General features: G+C 55.1%; 1 protein-coding gene across 1 annotated transcript in view; it reads right to left on the reverse strand.

Annotated features, from left to right (window-relative positions):
* LOC117652603 (aryl hydrocarbon receptor protein 1) overlaps window positions 1–22805 on the reverse strand; it is a 90739-nt gene extending 67934 nt beyond the window's left edge. Inside the window, exon 1 of the mRNA XM_034397642.1 lies at window positions 22694–22805. Within this exon, the coding sequence (XP_034253533.1) occupies window positions 22694–22749 (56 nt within the window). The 5' untranslated portion in view covers window positions 22750–22805. The remainder of the gene's footprint in view (window positions 1–22693) is intronic.
* Window positions 22806–23528: the final 723 nt, after the last annotated feature.

The following is a 23528-nucleotide window of genomic DNA, read 5'->3' on the forward strand; positions in this document are numbered from 1 at the left end:
GCATAGGCAAGGCAATGGGCAAAAGGCGAGCAGAAAGGATCTGGTTTTCAGTTGGTATCGTTGGCAAGCGCAATTCCCCAGCCAACTGTCAGCACCACAGCGGGTTGTCCAGCAGGCCTCCGGCTTGGCCTCCGGGGCCCCGGAGCGGCGCTGGAGGGGCTCCGGGCCCGGAGGGGGCCTGGGCGGCCTGGAGGGCCTGGAGGGGGCCGTTCACCTCAAATAAAGGCGCAACACGATCGCCTCCAAATCAGAACACGTTCGGGTGAACAAAAACCAAGTGGGTGCCTTCCTATCCACCGAAAGCACTCACAGCGTGGAAGATCGAGTTTCAGCCATTTGCCGAACCGCGCTTGGCTTTGCGGTCGCTCCTAGTGAGCCGCCGCCGCCTTTCCAGAATTTCAATTTTTTAAAAGTGTCAGTTTTGATTTATTTTATTTTTTCAAAAATTAAGTGTTGAAGTTTATGCAACAATTGTAAAGTTGAATGAAACGTACCTAGAGAAAAAAGTGACTCCTAGCATCAAAGGAAACCAAGAAGAGAAAAATTGAAACCTTTATTTCTGGGTGCAGTCTTGCTAGATCACTCAGCTAAAGATGCACTGTCAGAAAAAAGTACGGAAAAAGAACGGAACATGTCTGGTCAATAATTTGCCTGGACCGTCCGTACTTGCCAACTACGGAACGTTCCGTCCTTTTCTCAGTACCTCCGTACTATATTTTTCTGTACCATTTCCGTACAAAAGTACGGAATTTTTTACAGTGTGAAAAGCGTTAAAAATTGAGAATTGAGAATTTCCTTGAACGCGAGCTTTGGAGACAAGATTCCACGGGGTTCTTAGTCGCACAGCGTCGCGTCGAGCCTGTTTATCATCGCAATGGACACAACTAACAAGAAGGCGGAGGCGGCCCCTCCGTCTCTCTCGCGCCCCTGCGGGACGCCCCGTGAGTGCGACAGAGACAGAGCGACGAGGCGATGCTCGAGGCGGCGGCGCGGCAGCGGTAGCAACTGCAGAGGCGGCAATCGGACAAGTGGCTACCCGGCGGACACGGGCTACCGGCCGCTACCGGGACCGGGCTGCCTGCCTGCCGGCCGAGCGACTCAGGAGAGTCGTTTCGTCGCTCTGTCTCTGTCGCACTCGTGGGGCCGTCCGTAAGGGTGCGAGAGAGACAGAGCGACCAGCCGCTCGGATGCCGGGCTCGCCTCGGTCAGCACCCACTGGCCATACGCCCCGGCCGGCTTGTCACTGTGCATCAGATCGGCAGTGCACATTGAAGCGTACGGGGCCCTGGGCCGCCCCGCCCCGCCCCGCCCCGCCCCGCCCCGCCCCGCCCCGCCTCACGGTCCATTTGTCCACCACACCCGACTGGCCGGTCACGGCGGCCTGCGGGCGCAAAATAAAAATCAAAAACGACGGTTTGGGCCCATGCAATAAGGAATTGGCAAAACTTTATTGCCAAAAAATTTGCCCTGCCTTATATTATGACACGGAGAGTGGAAACGGGGAAAGGGGGAGGGGGGAGTAGCTGAGCGCGGCGCGTGCCTTTTGCAATGCAGGTAGGTAAAGTGTTGAAAATGTGCCGGTCCATTCCCGAGTACGAAGAGGAGCTGAGCCGAGCCGAGTCGAGCCGAGCCGAGCCGGTTCGGGCAGAGGAGGCTGCTGCATCAGTGCTCAATGAAGTTTATAGGCGTCGTTACACGGGTTCGGGTGTAAGGGTACGGAGAAAAACAATGAACCGAGAAAGGGGGCGGGGGAGGAGGAGTGAGAAGGTGGGGAGGGGGGGAGCTAGAGGTGTGTTCGCGTCCACGGTGCAAATGAGATTCGTACAAAAAGTGTGGAGGAGAGGCGAGAGACTTGCTTTAATTAACTCCCATGTACCGGTGTGTACACTGGTGTGTACCGGGTCAGGGGTCGGCCGGCCATCTTGATCTCGGGGTGCCGAGGTAGTACCTGTGTATAAATAGGTGTCAACACAGCAGCCGCAGACCAAGCAGCACCGCGATCCTTAGGGAGTCTCCGTCACTACCACGGCGCGTAGACACACACACACACACACACACACACACACACACACACACACACACACACAACACACACACACACACCTCAATACACATATACGGGCTCGTGCGCGCGCACACTCCAATCTCGCTCTTTCCTCTCTCTCTCACACACACACACTCATGCCAACACTCGCTCACTCACTCACACACGCACACGACACGATCAAAACAGCTAGATGTGAACCCACCGGCCGGCCGGGCCGACCTATGAGCGCCCGCGCGCCGGTGCGGTTGTGACGAGCCAGGGAAGGCCGACCCGACCGGCGTTGGAGAAAGTGGAGGAGTGCATCATCTTCTTCCTCCAAGGGGTGGGTAAAGCCGCTGGCTGATTCCAGAAAGATTCGTCTCTCTCTCTGTCTCTCTCTCTCTCTCTCTCTCTCTCTCTCTCTCTCTCTCTCTCTCTCTCTCTCTCTCTCTCTCTCTCTCTCTCTCTCTCTCTCTCCCTCTCGCACCCGCGCGAGACGCGCCATGAGTGCGAGAGAGACGGTGCAGGTCGTGGGTGTCGATCAGAGGGAGGAAGTGGCGGGCCCACACTGCAGGCGGGGCCGGGCGGGGCCCTCCCGGCGGTGACCTGGCGGCGCGCCTCGGCGCCTCGGCCGGTGTGATGATAGCAAATGTGTGTTTAATAACTGGGCCCTCGTCATTACGCGTCAATCTGGACGTCGGGACGGCGACGACGGAAGGGGAGGGGGAGGGGGAGCAGACGGCCAGAGCGCCGCGCCGGCCGAGATGACTGCAGAGATGAGGGTTTCGACAGCTGCGATGATGGCTGGCCGGCCGGCTGGCCGGGCCGCAGACTGTCCGAGGGTCGTCGCTCCGTCTCTCTCGCACTCGTGGGGCGTCCCGTGCGGGTGCGAGAGAGACAGCGCGACGACAACGACCCCCGGGATCGCAGTGTACTGGACGCGGCTGGACCGCCGCGCGCACAAAGGAAGCGCCACACACTCGGGGCATTGTCCGAAACGCAGTGCTAATCGTTCGAATGGAGCGCCGGCCGAAAGCCGAGGGCCGGGCGCCCTTTGGCGAGCGTCGCTCTCCCACACTGTGGAGACGGCGCCGGCCAAACCTTTTTCGGGTTCACCGGCCCGGGTCACGGCGTGCCCGGGCGAGGGCAGCTGGCTGAGAGAGGAGAGAGAGAGGAGAGAGGAGAGGGGAGGAGAGAGAGAGAGGAGAGAGAGAGAGAGAGAGAGAGAGAGAGAGAGAGAGAGAGAGAGAGAGAGAGAGAGAGAGAGAGAGAGAGAGAGAGAGAGAGAGAGAGAGAGAGAGAGAGAGAGAGAGAGAGAGAGAGAGAGAGAGGCGTCTTCCCCGGAGTGCCGGCCGCCGGAGGGAGCAGGGAAGTGCTGCCTCGACGTCCCCGGAAACAGACGGAGGGCCCTTGAAGCCATCGCCGGGGCCGTGCCCGGGCGGCGGGGCAGCAGACTGATTCCGAGAGTCGTTTTCGTCGCTCGGTCCCTCTCGCACCTACACGGGACGCCCCATGCGTGCGAGAGGGGCAGAGCGATGAGAAAGACTCTCGGAATCGGTGTGCAGGGCGCTTAGGGCGCCGTCGTGTGTAATGCCCCGAGCCACCTTCCGTACTCGCGCCTCTCCTGCTGCCCTCCGAGCCCGCCCAGCCCTTCCAAGACCGAGAGACGTCGCTCTCTCTCTGTCTCTCTCGCACCTATGCGGGACGCCCCACGAGTGCGAGAGAGACAGAGCGAAGAAAACGACTCTCGGAATCGGTTTGCTGGATCGGTGAACCCAGGATACGGAGGGGGCAATGTCTGTACATTTCACCTGTACTTGCAGGGACAAAGTTTGGGAACTCTACATTTCAGGCTGCCTTCCTCCTTGTGCCCAAGCAGAGGGTTCACACCACCACCCATCGATGGAGCCACGCCTGCTTAGGGAATGCAAAGCGTGAAATACATATACAGTGCGTCAAAGCAAGTTTTCGGAATCGTAAATCGGTCAGAGAGTCTGTTTCAATTTCTTCCCTTCTTCCGTCTCTCTCACACGTGTGCGGCTGGCCGTCGTGGTGCGAGAGAGACAGACTACCGCTCGTCCTCCAGCACGCAATGATTCAGGACGGTACGCGTGCCGGTCGGATGGATGCACGCATTGCACGCCTTACTTTCGCGTTGCGTGTAATGCGCCCTTTTTTCGCTGCGACAATGGGGGGCGGCCCGCCCGGGCCCGGGCGCGTAGACGCGTCGCGGCGGCGTGGCGTGCCGTAGCGGCGCATAGCTTTTAGCAGTGGGGTCGCACGGCGCCGCGACGCGTTACAGCGAACCTCGTGCCGGTGACGCATTGGCCCGCATTGTTGCCGCCCAGGTTACGCCCAAAGCCGCAAAAAGAAAAAAAAATTAAATTAGGTCTGCGAGGGGTGACAAAAAATAAATAAAAATAAACAACGAGGCAAGAATAAAACACAGGAAGAGATTTAATAAACCTGGGGGCAAAGTACGTAGTCTGACCTCCAAAGCATATCTCAGAATTCGAACGTGGTCTCTATAAGAGGTCAGAATTTTTAAAGACAGCTTCAAATGAAATAAAAGGGCTTTAAAGGAAGAATTTACACGGTTCGCGAAAACTTTTCCGGCATTTTTCGCGATGAATTTTTTTTTCCTGTTCGAAAGCGACGACATTCCGAGGCTTCATGTATCGCTGCTTCTCGCGGCAGTGTTTCTGCTGCACCGTCCGGCAGCGCCTGGCATCGCCCAAAGGCAGTGCCGCCGGCCGCGCGCCGTCGATGGTGCTCTTAGTGGGTTCCGCACCCCTAGCCGCCAAGCGAGCCGAGCGCTGGCAGGCGGGCAGGCAGGCAGGCGGGCAGGCAGAGCTGGCAGGCCCGCCGCCACCCCACCAGGTTCACCACCCATAGCTTCGTTTCCGGGGTGAACCTTGGGAGGGGTGGCGAAGGGCGGAATAAGGCGGAGACGCGTTCGCGCGCCCTTTCGTCCGTCTCCGTCTCCCCCTTGCCGGGGCCGCGGTGCGAGAGGGACGCCGCGAGGGGCGGCCGCGCGCCGCGGACGCGGGCCACCTTGTATCGCGTGCAGCGCCGCAGTATGGCCGGCCAGACCGAGCTGGCGGCCAGCACTGAAGCGCCGGGGCGGCCTTAACGCGGGCGGGGCCGCCCAGACGGGGCTGGCAGGCGGGGCGGCGTTCGAACACGAGGTCTTGGCAGCGCAGCGCGGCCGCACAGTGGGCCAGAAGACCGGTGGAGGCGGACAAAACTCCAGACGCGTTTTGAGCTCCAGAGTCGCTAAATGGGACTCGAACCGAACGTGTGACCCCACCAATGGATTGCTCTTCGAACGAGGAATCCATTGATGGGGTCACACGTCGGTTCGAGACGTATTTAGCGACTCTGGAGCTCAAAACGCATCTGGAGTTTCGGCCGCCTCCACCGGTCTTCTGGCCCACTGTGGGCCGCGGCGGCCTTCCCTCCCTCGCCAAGTCGTGCCATCTTTGTCTGGCGGCGCCCCGCCTGCCGAGCCGTTCCGAAGGGTCGCCTCGTCGCGCTGTCTCTGTCGCACTCGCGGGGCTCGGCCGGCGGGTGCGAGAGAGACAGAGCGACGTGGCGTTCCCTGAATCGCTCGGCTGCGGCGCTGGCAGCCTGCGGCCTCTGGGCGCAACGCGGCGCTACACTGCGCGCCGAGGCGAGGCGAGTCGATACCGGCGTCCGAGGCGCCCCCTCGCGGCGGCCCGCGGCTGCGTCCGGAAAAACTAACAACCCCCACAGCGTCTCGGCCCAGGCGCACCGCCGCGCCGCCGCCGCGTGCCGCATCGCCCCGTCGGACGGAGACAATTTGGAGGCAGAGTTGGGCGCCGGGGGCGCGCCGGGCCAGGGGAAGCGGTGGGCCAGGAGACCAGTGGAGGTAGCCAAAATTTCGGACTCGTTTTGAGCTCCAGAGTCGCTAACAGGGCTCGAACCGAACGTGTGACCCCACCAATGGATTCCCCGTTCGGAGAGCAATCCATTGGTGTAGGACTCTACATGTAGGACTCTACAGCGTAGGCAACGGTTCGCTTTGGACGGCTGACGACTTTGACAGTGGTGCGGCACCCTCGCCAATCCCCTGCCCCCCTCCCCCTTCCCCTCGCCGCCCCTCCAGCGGGCCGTATCAAACTGCAGCCCTGGCCGAGCGCGGCCGCTCCGCCCGCTCCGCCCGCTCATGGCGCACACATGAATTTTGATTGCGTTTTACCGCGGCTCGCGGTAATTGCCGCCCTAATTAGGCTCTGCCCGGGCTTCGGCTCCTGCTGTACAATTATTGTTGTTGCTATCAAACGTCGGGGCCGAGCCGAGCGCGACCGAGCCGAGCCGAGCCGAGCCGAGCCGAGCCGAGCCGAGCCGGGCTGACGGCGGCACGGGCCGCGGCGCTCGCAGGCGTACTGTACCGTGCGATATTCCGTGATACGCGAATTGTTTGCGCGAAACTCAACTCCGCCTTCGTGGGGATGAAAAATCGCGGTGCGAAACCGCCGCCGCGGCTTGCTTGTCCCCGCGCGCAAACCTACACTGCAAAAAAATAATTCCTGTTATTCTTTTCAAGTAGCCCAGTAGCTAAAAAAGAAGCGATTTCCAGGGAATTCCAGGAAAACTACGAAAAAAGTCTGCCGTGTACACGTTCCAAAAATTTAAAAAAAGGCGAAACGGAAAGAGGAATGCCGGTGCCGGGAATCGAACCCCGGTCGCGTGCTCTTGACCCAGGTCAACTGCAGCGCCGAGATGAGGCGCGCGCTCTGTTTGTGGTCAGGGGCCACGCCAGGCCGACGCCGGGCCGGCTCGTCACGTGACGGCGACGTGGACGGCGTCGTGCCCCGCCCCAGGGCCCCACGGCACGCCACGGCACGCCACGGCACGCCAGGATCAGCTGAGCGACGCACGCAGCGGGCCGCCGCCACGCCGCCACGCCCCACCGCACGCCACCGGGCGGGCACACTGGGCGCACGGCCGGGCCGCACGCCGCACGCTCGCACGCAAGAAAATGCATCAAAGATGCGACGCCCGGAAACGCTCTGGCGTGACACCGGCCGCACTGCCGCGGCACTGGGCCACGGCGGCGAGGACGCCGACGGCGCGGCCTCCACACTGCGAGGGTCGTTCTCGTCGCTCTGTCTCTCTCGCACTCATGGAGCGTCCCGCGTAGGTGCGAGAGAGACAGAGCGACGAAAACGATTCTCGGAGTCTGCAGCGTGTGCTTGAGACTTGGCGTCGCGCGGACGAGGACTCCGCAACTCCGCGACGTGCGTTTAGTTCTCTGCTCGGCGCCTCCCACACCCTTGACTATTTTACGCCTTGCCATGAACATAAGTCAATTATTACGGAGTTTTTAGAGCATACATGAGCTTGTGCGGAAAATATTCCGCAATTTCACGAACTGATTCCTCAGCGTCCAGCACAGCGGCTCCACTGTGTGCGGAACGGAGTTGCATCTTTTTGTGGTGGAGGGGCGAAAGAGATGCAGGGGTATCGAGTCGCGTGACGAGCACCATCAGGTCTAGTGGGCCGTGGCGTGCCCTGCCCTGCCGTGGCGTGACATGGCGTGCCGTGGATGTGCAACAAGCCTGATGTGCTGCAAAGCCTTGCAAAGCGGTGCGATGATCCCCCTTCAAAGCCTTCAAAGCCTTCAAGAGCCCAGCGATTGATGGTGCGACCCCACGGCCCCACGGGGGGCGGCCCTAAAGCCCAAAGCCGCACAGCGCGGCAGCTGACCCGACGACAGACACCTCACGGCCACCTCAGCGCATCTAATTCATCGGGCCGTACTGGGTCAGCTCATGATCATCCCTTGTGAGCCTCCCACTCATCATTGACGACAACCACTGATTGTTGGCGCGTACCAGTCACTTTCAGTGTCTAAGTCAGTGGTTCTCAACCTATAGGGTCGCGACCCCAAGCGGGGTCGCGAAATTTTTTTAAGGGGTCGCGGCGATGCTGGGGTCGTGTTTTAGGCCGATTTTAAGCAGCCACTGCGTCTGATCCGAGGCGGGCATTTTGCTCCCTCAACGGGCAATCGGTCTTTGGACCTTCCTTTAGCATGCCTTTGTTACGGAGTGCAATTATCAGTCTTAGTTTGGGAGCAGTATTGTCTCAAAGTTGGCCGAAACGCTCAGAAATGTCTATGAAAAATCGTGTTTTGGGCCGATTTTAAGCAGCCACTGCGTCTGATCCGAGGCGGGCATTTTGCTCCCTCAACGGGAATCGGTCTTTGGACCTTCCTTTAGCATGCCTTTGTTACGGAGTGCAATTATCAGTCTTAGTTTGGGAGCAGTATTGTCTCAAAGTGCCGAAACGCTCGAAATGTCTATTTAAAAACGTGTTTTGGGCGATTTTAGCGCCACTGTCTGATCGAGGCGGGCATTTTGCTCCCAACGGGCAATGGTTTGGACTTTCCCTTAGCATGCCCTTGTTACGGAGTGCAATTATCAGTCTTAGTTTGGGAGCAGTATTGTCTCAAAGTTGGTCGAACGTCAGAATGTCTAATGAAAAACGTTGTTTTGGGCGATTTTAAGCAGCCACTGCGTCTGACCGAGGCGGGCATTTGCTCCCTCAACGGGAATGGTCTTTGGACCTTCCTTTAGCATGCCTTTGTACGGAGTGCATTATCAGTCTAGTTTGGGAGCAGTATTGTCTCAAAGTTGCCGAAACGCTCAGAAATGTTATGAAAAATCGTGTTTGGCCGATTTTAAAGCACCACTGCGTCTGATCCGAGGCGGGCATTTTGCTCCCTCAAGGGCAATTGGTCTTTGGACTTCCTTTAGCATGCCTTGTTACGGAGTGCGATTGTCAGTCTAGTTTGGGAGCAGTATTGTCTCAAGTCGATCAAAACGGTCGCAAGTGTCTTTGAAAACGTTGTGACTTTTGGTCAACTTTGAGACAATACTGCTCCCAAACTAAGACTGATAATCGCACTCCGTAACAAAGGCATGCTAAAGGAAGGTCCAAAGACCAATGCCCGTTGAGGGAGCAAAATGCCCGCCTTGGATCAGACGCTGTGGCTGCTTAAAATCGGCCCAAAACACGATTTTTTATAGACATTTCTGAGCGTTTCGGCCAACTTTGAGACAATACTGCTCCCAAACTAAGACTGATAATTGCACTCCGTAACAGAGGCATGCTAAAGGAAGGTCCAAAGACCAACTGCCCGTTGAGGGAGCAAAATGCCCGCCTCAGATCAGACGCTGTGGCTGCTTAAAATCAGCCCAAAACACGATTTTTCACAGACATTTCTGAGCGTTTTGGCCAACTTTGAGACAATACTGCTCCCAAACTAAGACTGATAATTGCACTCCGTAACAAAGGCATGCTAAAGGAAGGTCCAAAGACCAACTGCCCGTTGAGGGAGCAAAATGCCCGCCTCGGATCAGACGCCGTGGCATGTTAAAGGAGGGGTCCCGTGGGGTCGCGAAATTTTTCCTGGGGGTCGCGGAAATTTTTGGCTTCAAATTTGGGGTCGCGAGCCGAGAAAGGTTGAGAGCCGCTGGTCTAAGTCGAGGGACATGCATTCGCGTAGGTTGGGTCACTACATCCTTAGTTGTTCGCGGTGCAATAGCCAAATTCTTAGTTTCTTTTTAACATAATTTTGGGTTATTTTTTGCTATTTTTGGCTAAATGAAGGTAATGTTGGGGCGCTTCAGAGCGTGATAGACGTAATAATGTCCCCATTATTGAGACTTTTGACGAAACGATGACGTCACTTTGTACAAACCACGACAAATTCTGTACAAACCAGGACACGGGACCGACACAGGTTGCACACCTCGTGGTTGGGGATTGACAAATACCTGAAACAGAGGAAGAAACCGTCCGTTAAAAATTGCGCCAAACAGTTTTGGTTGAAAGGGATTAACCTTACACACTGTAAAAATTTGTTGTCACTTCGTGGGAAAACTTTGGATAGTGAATTGTTTCATCACCTTCAAAAGGATGAAAAATTCGTAACCAATTGATTCAAACCCACTTTACATAGAAACATGGGCGTGGCAACAATGTAATGAGCTCTCGAATGGGCTGCAAGTGACATTCTTATCAGGAAAATTAGCCTTGAAATTGCCGAGACTGAAACACAAAATTTTTACGATGTATTTCATGTAACACAGCAGAGGGGACGGTGCTGCCGGGAACACCACCATTTGCCAAACTCGGCCGCGTCACCCCGCTCGATATTCATAAGGCAGCCCACCCCACTCTCGCCCCCAGCCTCCCTGGCTCAGATTGGAGCTCGCGCGGACCAATGGGGGCGCGGCACCGCGCGGCACCGCGCGGCCAGAGGGAGGGTGCGGTGGGGCAAGCAAGCCGCCCTGCGTCGTGCTGTAGGCCCAGTCTGGTGGCGCATTTCGGATCAATTTTATTGTTTCTTGTGGAGGAGTGGACTGGGAAGGGGTCCAGGGCACGCTTTGCAGTGGCAGCAGACTGCGAATATCGCTTTCGTCGCTCTGTCTCCCTCGCATCTATGAGGGACGCCCCATGAGTGCGAGAGAGACAAAGCGACGAAAACGACGCCTGCAGGGCAGAACAGTTTGGCGGCCAGCATCGCAAATATATAAACAAGTCTCAAAGTGAGACAGGCGGTGACCTTTTTTTGCCGTTCCTTGAGCTACCCTTGTCTTTCACAGCACAAGCGAGGTCCCCCGTGGTTCTCTATGGCGCTCCCCCTCCGAGCGCCCCACCCCACCCCGCCACCCGCCACCCCGCCCCGCCCTGTCGGCCGGCAAACCGGTCCCATTGGCTGCTCGAATATGAAACACGATGATAGCGATTGTGTCGTAAAGATGTACATTGCAGTTTTTCTGCCTCCTTTTTCTCCGCTGCTGTCGTTTGTTGGTTTTTCGGGGCGAGCTTCGGCCGTCGAGACGAAACCAATATTGACACAACGGTGCAGCAATTTTTAATTAAAAAATAAAATGCAAAAAAAAAAACAAATTAAAAAGAAGCTGAAATTGTTGTCATTTTTCTCCAGCAGGGGACGGCAAAGAAAAAGCACAAAACAGAATGGAACGCGCATAGTAAACCACGGAGGGTGGCAAGGGGGCTGGGAGAGGGGGAAGGGGGGGCATTCGGCGACACAGCGCCGGCGTGTCATTGTGCTCCTAGTTATGAAACAACGGCCACATAAACCTCGCGGAATTCCATACATAAAAACGACTAGATTGAAATTGATAACGGTTGGGCCGTTCAGCGCGCGCTCGCTCGGGATAGGAGTTCCATGAGCCAGCCAGTTCCGACCTGGAGAACACCGGGGGTGCATGGGGAGGGGGAGGGTCCTCCAGTCTGTGTTTCTACGAGAGAGAGAGAGAGAGAGAGAGAGAGAGAGAGAGAGAGAGAGAGAGAGAGAGAGAGAGAGAGAGAGAGAGAGAGAGAGAGAGAGTTGGGGAGGGAAAAAAAGGGGGTAATAAAAATACTTAGATAGTTTTACTACTCCTGCGATACACATACATGCACACACACTGGCGCAGGGCATAGGCCTCGCCCTTTACGATCTCGGTGTTATCGCGGGGGCCTACAGCAGGCATCCTCCCACCGCGGGCGAATCCCGCGAAGATTTACCGATTACAAAATACTTTTGTTTCGCTGTATGAATTTTTTTTTTCAAAACATTTTAGCGAGAGGCCGCATTGGTGCGTGCTTGCGCGGTTTACAACAGTCGCCCTTGTCGAGTCCTTATCAGCTTCTGCAATGTCACACAACATGGCGGTCGTATCGACACACAATGTGCTGCGTGATGCAAGTTCTTTTGTACGTTTCGTTACGTTTTTTTTTCGTCCATGGTTCGAGGGCCTCCATTTTGCAGAGAACGAACAACGGTATTTTTCCATGAAAATATGGCAGAACAATAAGCATCGTTTAGGCAAGGAAAAAAGGAAAAAAATACAGTTATTTTCAAACAACCCAGAAAAATGGTTCCTTTTTCTTATTTTCATGGTTTATGTAAAAAAATCTTGAGAGCAGAATAATTTTTTCATCAAAGAAAAAAACATGGACCTAAAAAAGTTTTTCTAAAAAAAAAAAAAAGTGTTTCTTGATCTAAGAAGTCAATTTTTTTGTATATTTAGAAAAAGTTGTTTTTGCTTTATGGAACAGATGGAAATAACAAACCCACGGCTTGTACCAGCTGCAGCACCACCGTCCCCAGTCTCACCCATCGATCGAATTCGCACCCACAGCACTGTAAGCCAGCAATGCTTATGAGACGACGCAATATCAGCGCCCATAGTTCGTATCTGTAATGTCGCCCGCCTTTATGACGAGGCACATTCGCCGGGGGCGGGGCTGGCGGGGCTGGCGGGGCTGGCGGGGCGGCTCAGATGAACGCCGGCCCCCAGAAGGGTCCCAGAGGGCCCCAGGGCGCGCGCAGGGACCCGCCAAGGGCCCAGCGTCCTGCACAATACGATCCATCGGCCTGATGGGATTGCCTTGTAGGGAAGGGCAGTATTGCACTTGCGAGTCGTCATAGCCATACACCAAAAAGTCCTCGCAGTGGCTGGGCTGGACTCGCCCCGCGCCCGCAGTCCGCCACGTGCACACCGTGTGCGTCATCCTATCAGTTTCCAATTATCAGTGACGCAAAAGACGACCGCCCCCGTGGCCGAAGAAAATAGACTATGGGTTATTGAATCGGATTTCAAATAAGAAGCGGCCGGGACCCAGCCCCAGCCCTGCTGACGAGCCAAAATAAAACACTTTAGCTTACAGTGACAACTGGCTTACGTTTCTCCAAAAATGATATTTTTCACTTTCAATTTTCGAAACTAAATATTCCTTTGACAGAAATAGAATTATTTTTTCCGATCGACAAAGTTTTGTTACTTAATTCAAGAGAAGCAATTTCCTGACCATAACTGGGACCTTTTTTCGGTAGATAAAGCAATCGGATTAAAATCAAAATAACAGATTTCTGGGAACTGTGAACCGCGAGATTCGCAAAAGCGAGAGGAAAAGGGAACACAGGAAAACACTCGGTGTCACCGGAGTTAGAGATGCACGCACTGACAACTTGCCGAAGTGCCGGGCGGCTGTTTAGCTTTAAACGTTGTTGCGCCGGGCACGCCACCGACCAGAAAATCAATTTTTGCCGACGCCTAAAAACGGTCGCAGCGTTACGTGTCGCAAGGCACCGCACACGCAACCTGCAGCTCTCTCTCTCTCTCTCTCTCTCTCTCTCTCTCTCTCTCTCTCTCTCTCTCTCTCTCTCTCTCTCTCTAGCACACACGAGACACATGAGAATCAGGCAAAATGGTATAAAAACTAGGTAAAAGAAGAGAGTTTTGTCCGTTTTTCGAACGCAGCTCTCGCGGTGAAATTGAGTCGTCAGCAACCCTAACGAGCATCAAGGCCTTTGTCACGGCTAGTGGGTTTTATGAGATGACAGCATGCAAATTGCAGCGCGGAGTCCATTCTCAAGCGTCACACACACACTATCTCACTCACACTCATACACTCGCACACTTACGCACACACCACACACACACACACACACACACACACACACACACACACACACACAAGCGGGCATGCACTTATCTCTATGGCCCCTGGCTGCCCATATCAGTTGTTTAAAGACCTGGAAATAACGAAATTAATGGTCCGGTAAAAACATGACCTGCTGCCCGCAGAGCGCGGCAGATTCAAAACTGAACCGGACCAAAAGCGACGACTTTCTGTAAATTTCTCTTCATTCGAATTCAACATCAAAAAATTAAAAATTTCGCGTTGGCTTTTGAACCAGATTTCAGCAGTGAAATCAGAGCACTAGAAATACCAAAATCGCATAGAAAATTTCAAAAATGGAAAAGAATTCAAACAGGAAATTTAAAAAAAAAACTCAAGCCGCACTAGGCTACACACTTCCTGCCTAAAAATGGAAAGAAATACAATGTCAGCAGTGACAACATTGTGAGAGTTTGGGAACGTCAAAGTCGTTCACTGCTCTGCAAGACAAACCTCCTCTGCACTTCAGAAAACAACAAAAACAAAAACAAAATATACACGGCACAGCTTTATCAAGTGGCGGTCTCTGTTCGCGCGAAACCCCTTTCCTGCTTCCGCCGCGCGGATTGGCTTAAAAACTGGAAACCCTAACCGCCTTCGCGCCGCGCCTTGTCCAGTGGGTCGGCCGACTTCCGTCAAGATTCGACGGATAGCGGCCGCCAACCCCTTCCCCTCCCCCTCCCCTCCCCCTCCCAGTGGACCGCCGCCTCGCCGCGCGCATGCGCCCGTTAGCTGAACCAGCGGCGTATAAAAATTAATAAGGTGCTTATGAATATGTATGCTTGACCGCAAGATTAATAGATGAAAACATTGTTTGGCGTCTACAAGAAATCTCGCCTTCGGACAATCCCCAAAGTGCCGAGGGATAAGTGCGCTGTGCGCTGCCGGTGGTAAGTTGTAGTACATACATACATGGGCGTATGTGTGAGTGGATGACTCTCTCTCTCTCTCTCTCTCTCTCTCTCTCTCTCTCTCTCTCTCTCTCTCTCTCTCTCTCTCTTATGTGTATGTGTGCCGTAGTAAGAGCAGTCTCTGTGAGTGTGTGTACGTGTGTGTGTGTGTGTGAGAGAGTGTGTGTGTGGTGTGTGGGAGCGAGCCAGGTTTGAAGGGCGGCCCGGACCGGACGAGACACATCCCAACCCATTGAGAGCGCCTAATTGCACGCTAATTAAATTCCAATTCAGAGTTCGCGGCCCGAGGAGGAACAACGAGAGGGAGAGAGAGGGAGAGAGAGGAGAGAGAGAGAGAGAGAGAGAGGAGGGGAAGTGGGGTCAGTGAGCAGAGAGGTGTATCCGTTATACATAAGGGGCGACGGCCAACAATAATTGAATCAAACTTTGCTGCGGTATGAGAAATTGAGGGCGCGCGTGGAGCGCGGCCAGGCCCGGCCGGTGCGGGATCTCGGCCCAGCTGCCCTCGCGATTGGTCGCCGTCGCCCACCAGAGGCCTCGCGGGCCGCGGTGGGGCGGGGCGTGGCGGGGCGGGGCGGAGGAAAGGCGGGGTGGGCGGCTGGGACCTCGGCGAGGGGCGTCCTTAGTGTAATGGGCGATCGTTTCAAAGAGCCCCGCTCACCCCGCCTTGCCCCGCCCCGCCCCGCCGCGCCTCGCGACGCCCCCCCCCTCCCTTTTCGTCTCGTGAATTGCGTCGTGACGCCATTACAACGGGCATTGATTGCCGGACGAGCGGAGCAGCGCAGCACAGCGCAGCCGAGCCACGCGTTCGGGCCGAGCCGAGCCGAGCGGGCCGGGCCGGGCGGCGGCGCTGCAGCCCCAGCATGGCAGCCTGGCTCCGCGGCTCCGCGGCGCCGACAAACTCCAAACTCCGGGCTTCAGGGATACAGCGTTGCGTAAAGGGTGACCAGCTGCAGCAAAGCCGCAGCCTCTGGGCAAGGGCGGATTCAAAGGGCGGGCAACGGACCTTTCGGCCCCTCGAGAGCCACCAGAAAGGTAGGCAAAAGACAACACTTCACCTCTGTAAGAAGGCAAAAAGAACCAATTTGACATTGCGCTCTAGCAAAGTTCTACTCAGGACGATGCCGGACCCACCCTTGCCTCTGCGGTTCGCAATCCAAACTTGTAACCCTCCCTGCTGTCTAAGAAACCGGATCCTCCGAACCCTGCAGTACGTGTGAGTCTAAAGTCCAAGAAGGCGAAGATGATGACTACGAAATACGTGGGTAATGATGATAATATTGACACGATAATGACGAGCTTAGCCTCGTCTATTCAGCCTCGTGTTGTCTACCGCGCACCCCGACGGGCCCCACCCCACCCCACCCCGCCCCCGGGCCACGCCCTCGCCCCTCCCGCGGGCGGTGGGGTCGCCGACGCCGACCACACATACACCCGCATGGTCCGCACATAATGAGCCATTTATGCCGTTATTATGTGTTCCTCTGTTTCTCCCGAACACAAACGCGCCGCGCCCCAATCGCCGCGCCGCCGAACCGCAAGCAAATTGAGTGTACAGTGTAATGGACCCTCGGGGACGGTCGGGGACGTTCCAGCCCACGCGGACACATGTCCCCATGTCTATAAGCGAGTTTACGCATTTTTTATTTTTTCCTATCGTGCGGGCACACTCTTAAAAATATTCATGAAAGAGAAAACAAAGATACGTACATTGGATTTGGTAAAGAACACTGAAAAAAGAAACACTCAAGTCTATTCGAATAAGGTTGGTTGATTTTCAAGTCAACTTCATAGTCGATTTGAATTCACACATCTAACGGTGGAACACAAAAGTTTGAGTTCAAAACTTTTGACGTGGAAACGGAGAAACGCGTTACGGTATACGTTCTCGAGATCCTACTGGGCTTTTTCTTCGTAACACGAACAACAAGCTTAGTCTTATGACAGGACAGTGGTGCAAGGTTCCAAGCGGTTCTCAGTAACATATGACAAATTCCTTTACACCTCGAACAATTTTTCTATCAATAGAAAAATCACAATTGTGATAAGTCTGCAGAGTACTATGAAATACCTCAATATGTATTAAGACCCCATGACACTTTTCAGCCGAAAGTTTGACGTGTACACCGTAAAAAGCACGCGTTTTCGACCCACAAGCCATTTTGTTTTTTCCAAATTCATTTTTTGGCTGCAGCTTGCACGGCTCTGCGAGACACACGGAGCACACGGAACTCTGCAGCGACGCGACGGCGCCCCGTCCCCTCCGTCTCCGCCACTGCAGTGCCATTGATCGCCAAGGATACTCTGCAGCCTCCCGCACAATTACGACATATTTTGAAACGCTCTTTAATTGCTGTGAGAAAGGACCGCGCCTCGGCGTGGGCCCACTGGGCGCCACTCGCGCGTTTGTGGGAAATTGCGCAACGTACGATCGAACTTACGCCTTTCCGTGGGAAGTGGCACAATCACTCTCTTCCTCGCAAGGCTTTCATGAAAAAGCAGTCGGGATGAGTGAGACGCAAGGGGGAGGGGGGGTCTGTGTGTGCACAAAGTAGTATGTATTCCGTCGCTACTTCTCTCTCTCTCTCTCTCTCTCTCTCTCTCTCTCTCTCTCTCTCTCTCTCTCTCTCTCTCTCTCTCTATCCCATCCCCCCTCGTCTGCGAGAGAGACAGGTGCAACGATAGCATAGCTAAACAGTAATCGAACGGAAGCCCTGATGAACTGTCCAGTAGCTCTGGGTGAAAAAAAAAAAAAAAAAAGGCCCTGAATTTATCATAGTTTCCTTCACCCGTACTGAGTCTTACGCTGCTTGCGAAATCTAGGCCTTTCCCGCTTAGCAGCTGAAATTGCTCGTTTCCGGTCGGCGGGGCGAAAGCGCGACCTTCAAAGTAACTCGCAAGTAACTAACACCACCTCCACCTCCTTTTTCTCGGCCGGCAACGACGCAATCGTAAAATTTACAAAGCCGCGCACAATGTCACACTGCTGATTTGGGAACGGCCGCGCCACTCTAAGAGCAGTGCGCAGTAAAAAATTTAAAAAAAGCCTACTATATGGCCTGCCGTGGAAACAAAAGGGCGGTAAGAATTTTTGGAGTAGAGAGACAAAGAATGCCACAGAGCAGACGCTGTTGATGTTGTTGCAGCAGTAACTGCAACAACAACAACGACGATGACAACAACAACAACAACAACAACAACAACAACAAAGGCGTATGAAGCTCAACAAAATTTAAAACAACAGAAAAATAATTTAATTGAAGATGAGAGCTAACCAGGCACACCACCTCAATAAAATAAATTTAAAAAAATCTTTGAACGTTGTCAAAGATTTGCCATGAATGTGAATACGGCACTGAAGGTCAATGGCACGCTCCATTCAGATTCACATTCACGGCGTTCCGATGGGTCTCGGTCACTGGGCCACGCGGCTGGCATCACGCATCGCGAGAAGTTCAAGTGAGTCCGGGCGTGCGTGCGTACAGCCTGCGTGTCTCCGGACACGCCACCACGCCGCGTGCCGTACCACACGCTCTGCATGGACGTCCGAGGGGAACGGACGGACTGTCCGGGGAGCAGTCCCTTTGCTATGTTTTTGTTGTTGTTGTTCTCGCCTTTTTATTTTGTTTATCATTAAATGTTGCTCCCCCGAGAAATTTTTGATGCACCCCGTCCCAGTTGGTGCGGGGCGGCTGACCCGCGGCCAGACGGCCAGCACGCGAGACATGCTAATGGTGAGGGTGGCGCCATGCCTCGTCAGTCTGTCTCTCTCGCACCTGGACGAGGCCCATGAGTGCGAGTGAGACAGAGGACGAGGCAAACGCCAGGCACCGAACTTTGCAATATTGCAGAAACAAAACCTTCTGGCTGTCATATGACAGCCAGAAGGTTTGTTTCTCCAATAGCGTTCTGCATGCAAACTAAAGGTAAAGCATTTCTGACCGTATTTTACGTGCAAAATGCGCTTATCGGGGAGGTCACGCAGATTAGGAATCAAAAGTTCGATCAAAAATGGGTCAGAATGCGTTATTTTCACGTGCCGTTCAATGCAGAACTAGGGTTTTTCGACACAACTCTCACAGCGCACCTCGATTCCGCAAACGACAAAAAAACTCTTCGCTTCTTCCATCCTCCCCCGTGTCTGCCCCTGCCCCCGCGGAGCTGATTCCGTTTTCGTCGCTCTGTCTCTCTCGCACCAATACGGGCACCCCATGAGTGCGAGAGAGGCAGAGCGACAGAAACGTCTCTCGGAATCTGTCTTCAGGGCCTGCCTCGAGGAATGTGCTCACGGAAAAACTATCACGAGTGCCTCCAAGCTTGCCAGGCCCCGGCGCAGGCCCCCCGCCAAGACCTTAGGTTCCGCTCTATATGTTGTTACGGGTCGCACGGCGCCGCGGCGCACAGCCCGGCACAGCCGACCGCCACCGGCCGAGCGCAGTTTATGGGCGTGAGCGCGAGTGTGTGAGTTAGTGCAACAACAATGTCAGTCATATGAGCATTGGCCATTTTCCAGCTAACAATAAGAAAAAAGTACAGGGTCGTGCACGAAACTTTTGCACCACGGTAACAAATAAAAAGTAATAATTCAAAAGGTTGACCGGGAGGCTTGTCAAGACCCTACAGGGGAATCATGACACAACTGTTGGCAAGAACGGCACAAAATTGCACATGTCAATATGTAAGTATGCCTAGAGAAAATGCATCCAACGACCGCGGAAGCCCCTGCCATTTTGGAGTCACCACGGGTATACTCCTCAGAAGAAGCCGTAGGCTGCTCGTTTTCCGGCTGACACTCATGAAAATCAATTGCAACAAAATGTGTTGTTGCTGTTTTACTTTTTGAAAAGATGTCCCTAGAAGCGACCGTAGACTCACAGACTGACAGAGACTGACACACACACACACACACACACACAGCGCCATAAGCCACCACGGTGAAATGAAACAGTCGCGACGTCCTCTTCGCTCGCTTCGCTCCGCAGTCTGAATAACGCGCGTAAAAAGGTAGTCACACTCATTAAATAGCGTAAAATTATACTTGGCAAAGGCCTCGATAGTATCTGCAGCGCGCGCAGACCGGAGGCGCGCCGAGTGCGCCGAGCCGAGCCGAGCCGAGCCACGGCGGGCGGGGCGGCGCCGAGCCGGACGGCCGGTGGGCGTCAGACGACCGGCGACGCGTGCAAAAAGCGCTCCCCGTCCTGCCGACAAGGGCCGCGTGGACTCGATCGACCGCCAGAATCAAAACAACTCGAAGCGCGTTTTCCCCCTCAAATCGGCCGAAATGGCGCCGCGCTGAATCCGATTTGGATTTACTCGCGAGAAGAATGAGTATGCATTAGATTAGCCCGCCCAGCGCACGCAGCCCGCACTCTCGACGCGTGGATGACGTGCTCGCCGTTACCTCATGAATACTGGCCCTACACCGTAGATGCGTGTCCAATATATGACAGCTTAGGCCCGCCTAATTGTAATGTTTACTCAATTAGCATGGCCGCCGCACAATACGGTGTACGTACGCGGAAGATGATCTCTCCATTTCCCATGTACTGCTCGCTGCTAAGGCTAGCAATATGTTTATGGGAGTAGTGAGTGTCTAGCGTAAGAGAGCACCCGCGTTCGTGTGTGTGAATGTGTGTGTGTGTGTGTGACTGTGCCTGTGTGAGTGTGTGTGTGTGCACTTGCTTTTCACTCGCTCTACGCGCTCGCGTTTCATCGCTCGTGTGATGGCCACAACATGCGTGTGCGCACGACCGGAGCAAAATACTACATACTGCCAGGGAATCTTGCTCTAGAACGGCGCGGCAGGCCGCCCCGGCAAAAAGTTCATGGATGCTTGCACCTGAAATTGGCATGCTGTTGCCTTGCTATTTTTTTCGTTCCGTTGTTGTTGTTGTTGTTGTTGTTGTTGTTATATTCGTTGTTAACGTTAGGTTAAGTTAAAAAAAGACGGTCTTTCAATGGAAAAAAAACAAAACGACTTCTACTAAGTTAGCTGAAAAGTAGACATAAGGTCCATCAAAGCGAGTGCACGCCGCACTTTCATTCTTGTAGACAGTTCCTCCTGAACAGGCCGTGGAAGTCACTGGAGGGCCACTGGACGGACACTGAACAGAGGACAGTCACTGAACAAGCAGTGGGGCAGTGACCTCCCTCACATCGGCCCAGCGTTGTGTCTCGCCAAGCACGAAAGCCCGAAGGAAGGGCGTCAAATGTGACATTTCATTCATTCATTCATTCATTCATTCATTCATTCATTCATTCATTCATTCATTCATTCATTCATTCATTCATTCATTCATTCATTCATTCATTCATTCATTCATTCATTCATTCATTCATTCATTCTAAGGCAGGCAATCTAGTGAAACAAAACAAAGTAGTGCAAATGCTTTGCACAACGTCGTAGTCAATAATAAACCAACTCACTTGTACTCAAACTACGCGCCAAAACCCTTTCGGGTGATATCCAGTGACGGTCAAAACAACAAAGTTCAGCCGCATACACGGTTCAAATGTCTTAAGGGGAAATTTTGGGTGAGCTAAACAATTTTGAGCGTAATCAAATGCGGTAAAAAAAAAATGTTCCACCAGCTATGTACAATTTTGTCACAAGATTTGGCAAGTAGCTCACAAAATTATTTTCAGTGGGTAACAAAATGTGACAACAAAGCCCTTTCCCTCAAGCTTTGTTTAGGTACTGTTCAGGCCCACCACCTAGGGCATTTGTGTGAGCGATATTTTTTGGTTCTAATCACTATGACATTCTTCATGAAACACTGTGACCAAAACATAAAATATCACCCTCAAATGCGCTGGTTCGCGGGCCAAATACATAAACAAACCCATACGTGCACTGTAAAAAATTCCGTACTTTTGTACGGAAATGGTACAGAAAAATATAGTACGGAGGTACGGAGAAAAGTACGGAACGTTCCGTACTTGCTCCAAACCCATGTAAATGGGTACGGAAAAAAAAGTACGGAACGTTCCGTAGTTGGCAAGTACGGACGGTCCAGGCAAATTATTGACCAGACATGTTCCGTACTTTTTCCGTACTTTTTTCTCACAGTGTGGGCTTGGAAAAAACGTCTGCTGTGCACGGCAGCACGGACCGACACCCGCGAAACACAACGTCACTACTCCACGCGCGAGCGAATCCCCATGCTGAGCACACGGCCCGAAAATCTAGAGCGGGGTATCGACACTGGCTGGCCGGTCACCGAAGTGCGGAGTGGAGCACTGCGAGGCGAGCCGCAACGCCCCGCGAGTGCCACACAGCAACACTGCTCGTCCCGCGGGGGAAACAATTAAGATTCTTTCCCGAGGCACCTCCATAATTCATGCGCAATATAACCGGAAACAAAGAGTCCCTCCGAATCGCATCACATTAGGGTCAGTAATAAAAGTGCAGCCAGAACAAGTCCCAGTGCGCGCGCCGGCGGCGCCGGGAGTCGAACCCGCGCCACGTGTGTGTCTAGGCAGCGCGCGGAACGCAGGCAGTGACAAGAAGAGCACATTGTGAAATAATAACATCTATTTTTGATTTGATTTTGCGGTAATACAGCTAGTTTCATATTTCAGGTTGACACGAAATATCCCAACCGCCAGCGGATAACGCGGCGCTGCTGGACTGGCGGTAGTGCCGGCTTCGCAAAGGATTCGCAGCCAAAATCAATAACATCTCAGCTGTTTTTCAAGTTTGAAGTGCAGTTCGAGGACTGCGCCGCTCACCGTCGAGCCCTGCGGCTGAGAAAGACTGTTTTTCCCGACAAAAAATTGAAACTAATGGCCCGGGTGGCCCGGCCGGGCCGCGGCGCCGGAGACTTTAACGATGGGGAGGCAACCCGCGGGGAAGCGCGGGCGCGGCGGGGCTGCCGGCCGGCCGGCGGATTAAAGTCGAATTAAAGTGGAGCGGCGGTGGATCGGTGTGTGATTCCGGGGCGGTTTTTCTCCCCGGTCGCCCCGGGCGCGTCTCTAGCGCGTCCATCGCGTCCCGGTGCCCCGCCGCGGTGCCGACAGCGTGCCGACAGCGTGCCGACAGTGTGCCGACAGCCGGCCGGCGTCAAGACGGACTCCCGCTACACTGCGCTAGCTTGCACTTGCTCTGCTTGTCCCGCCAGTGGCTGCGCGTGAGTTCAAAAGGGCGCTTCGCCTCCTGCACGCACCGCACACGTGCCCGCCGGCTACCGGTGACGTGGGTTCGATTCCCGGCGCCGGCCGGCATCACTTTCGCGCGGATGACACTAACCTCTTGCCGTTTCTTCGTCGCCGCTTGGTGGCGTACACCGTCCCGAGCTGGCTCATGCTGGCGGCCGAGTGCGCAGAGGCCGAGGGGGCGGCCGACGCCACCCCGCCCGCCCCCGCCGCCCCGGACGCCGCGCCCAGCGACCCCAGGACGCCGACGGTCGAGGCACCTCCGACCACCACGCCCAGGTCCGAGGGGTAGCAGGCGACGCCCCCCGGGACGCCCCCCGGGCCCCCCAGGGGGTACTCCGGGGTGGCCACCACGGCTGTGGACTGGAGCTGCGTGGTGGACGCCGTGGCTAGCGCCCGCTATCCATGGCAAGCGGCGCTCTGAAGCACTGAGGTATCCACTCACTGGCACAATCACAGCACTGCACTTTGGGTCAACAACACATCCTGGACACGTGCTTCGAAGAGGATCCACACACACACCCGCACACACTCGCGCACACGCGCACACACACACACACCCGCGCACGCCCACCTGCGCACGCACGCCACAGGGGGAAGGACACGCGCTGCACTGCGACCGGCCCGACGACTGCCGCCCGGCACGACCGCTGGCGTTCTGGCGCGGGCGCGCGCGTTGCAGGCCGAGCCTCGCCCCCCGCCCCCTCGCCCGCCCCTCCACGGCCTCCCCCACCCGGCCGACCTGGCCAATGGGGGGCCGCTGCGGCGGCGAGGGCGGGGCACGGTCTCTCCCAGCGGCCGCGTCCGAGCGGTCGGCGTCGCAGCCCCGGACGCCCACGGCGGAGCGAGGGAGCGCCGCGACGCTCGGGGACGCCCCGGACGCGGCCCCGTAGTGCCGCCGCGGACGACGCGGGGGCGCCAGGTAGCGG

This window comes from Thrips palmi, unplaced genomic scaffold, assembly GCF_012932325.1.
Source record: "Thrips palmi isolate BJ-2018 unplaced genomic scaffold, TpBJ-2018v1 HiC_scaffold_7, whole genome shotgun sequence".
Lineage (NCBI taxonomy): Eukaryota > Metazoa > Arthropoda > Insecta > Thysanoptera > Thripidae > Thrips > Thrips palmi.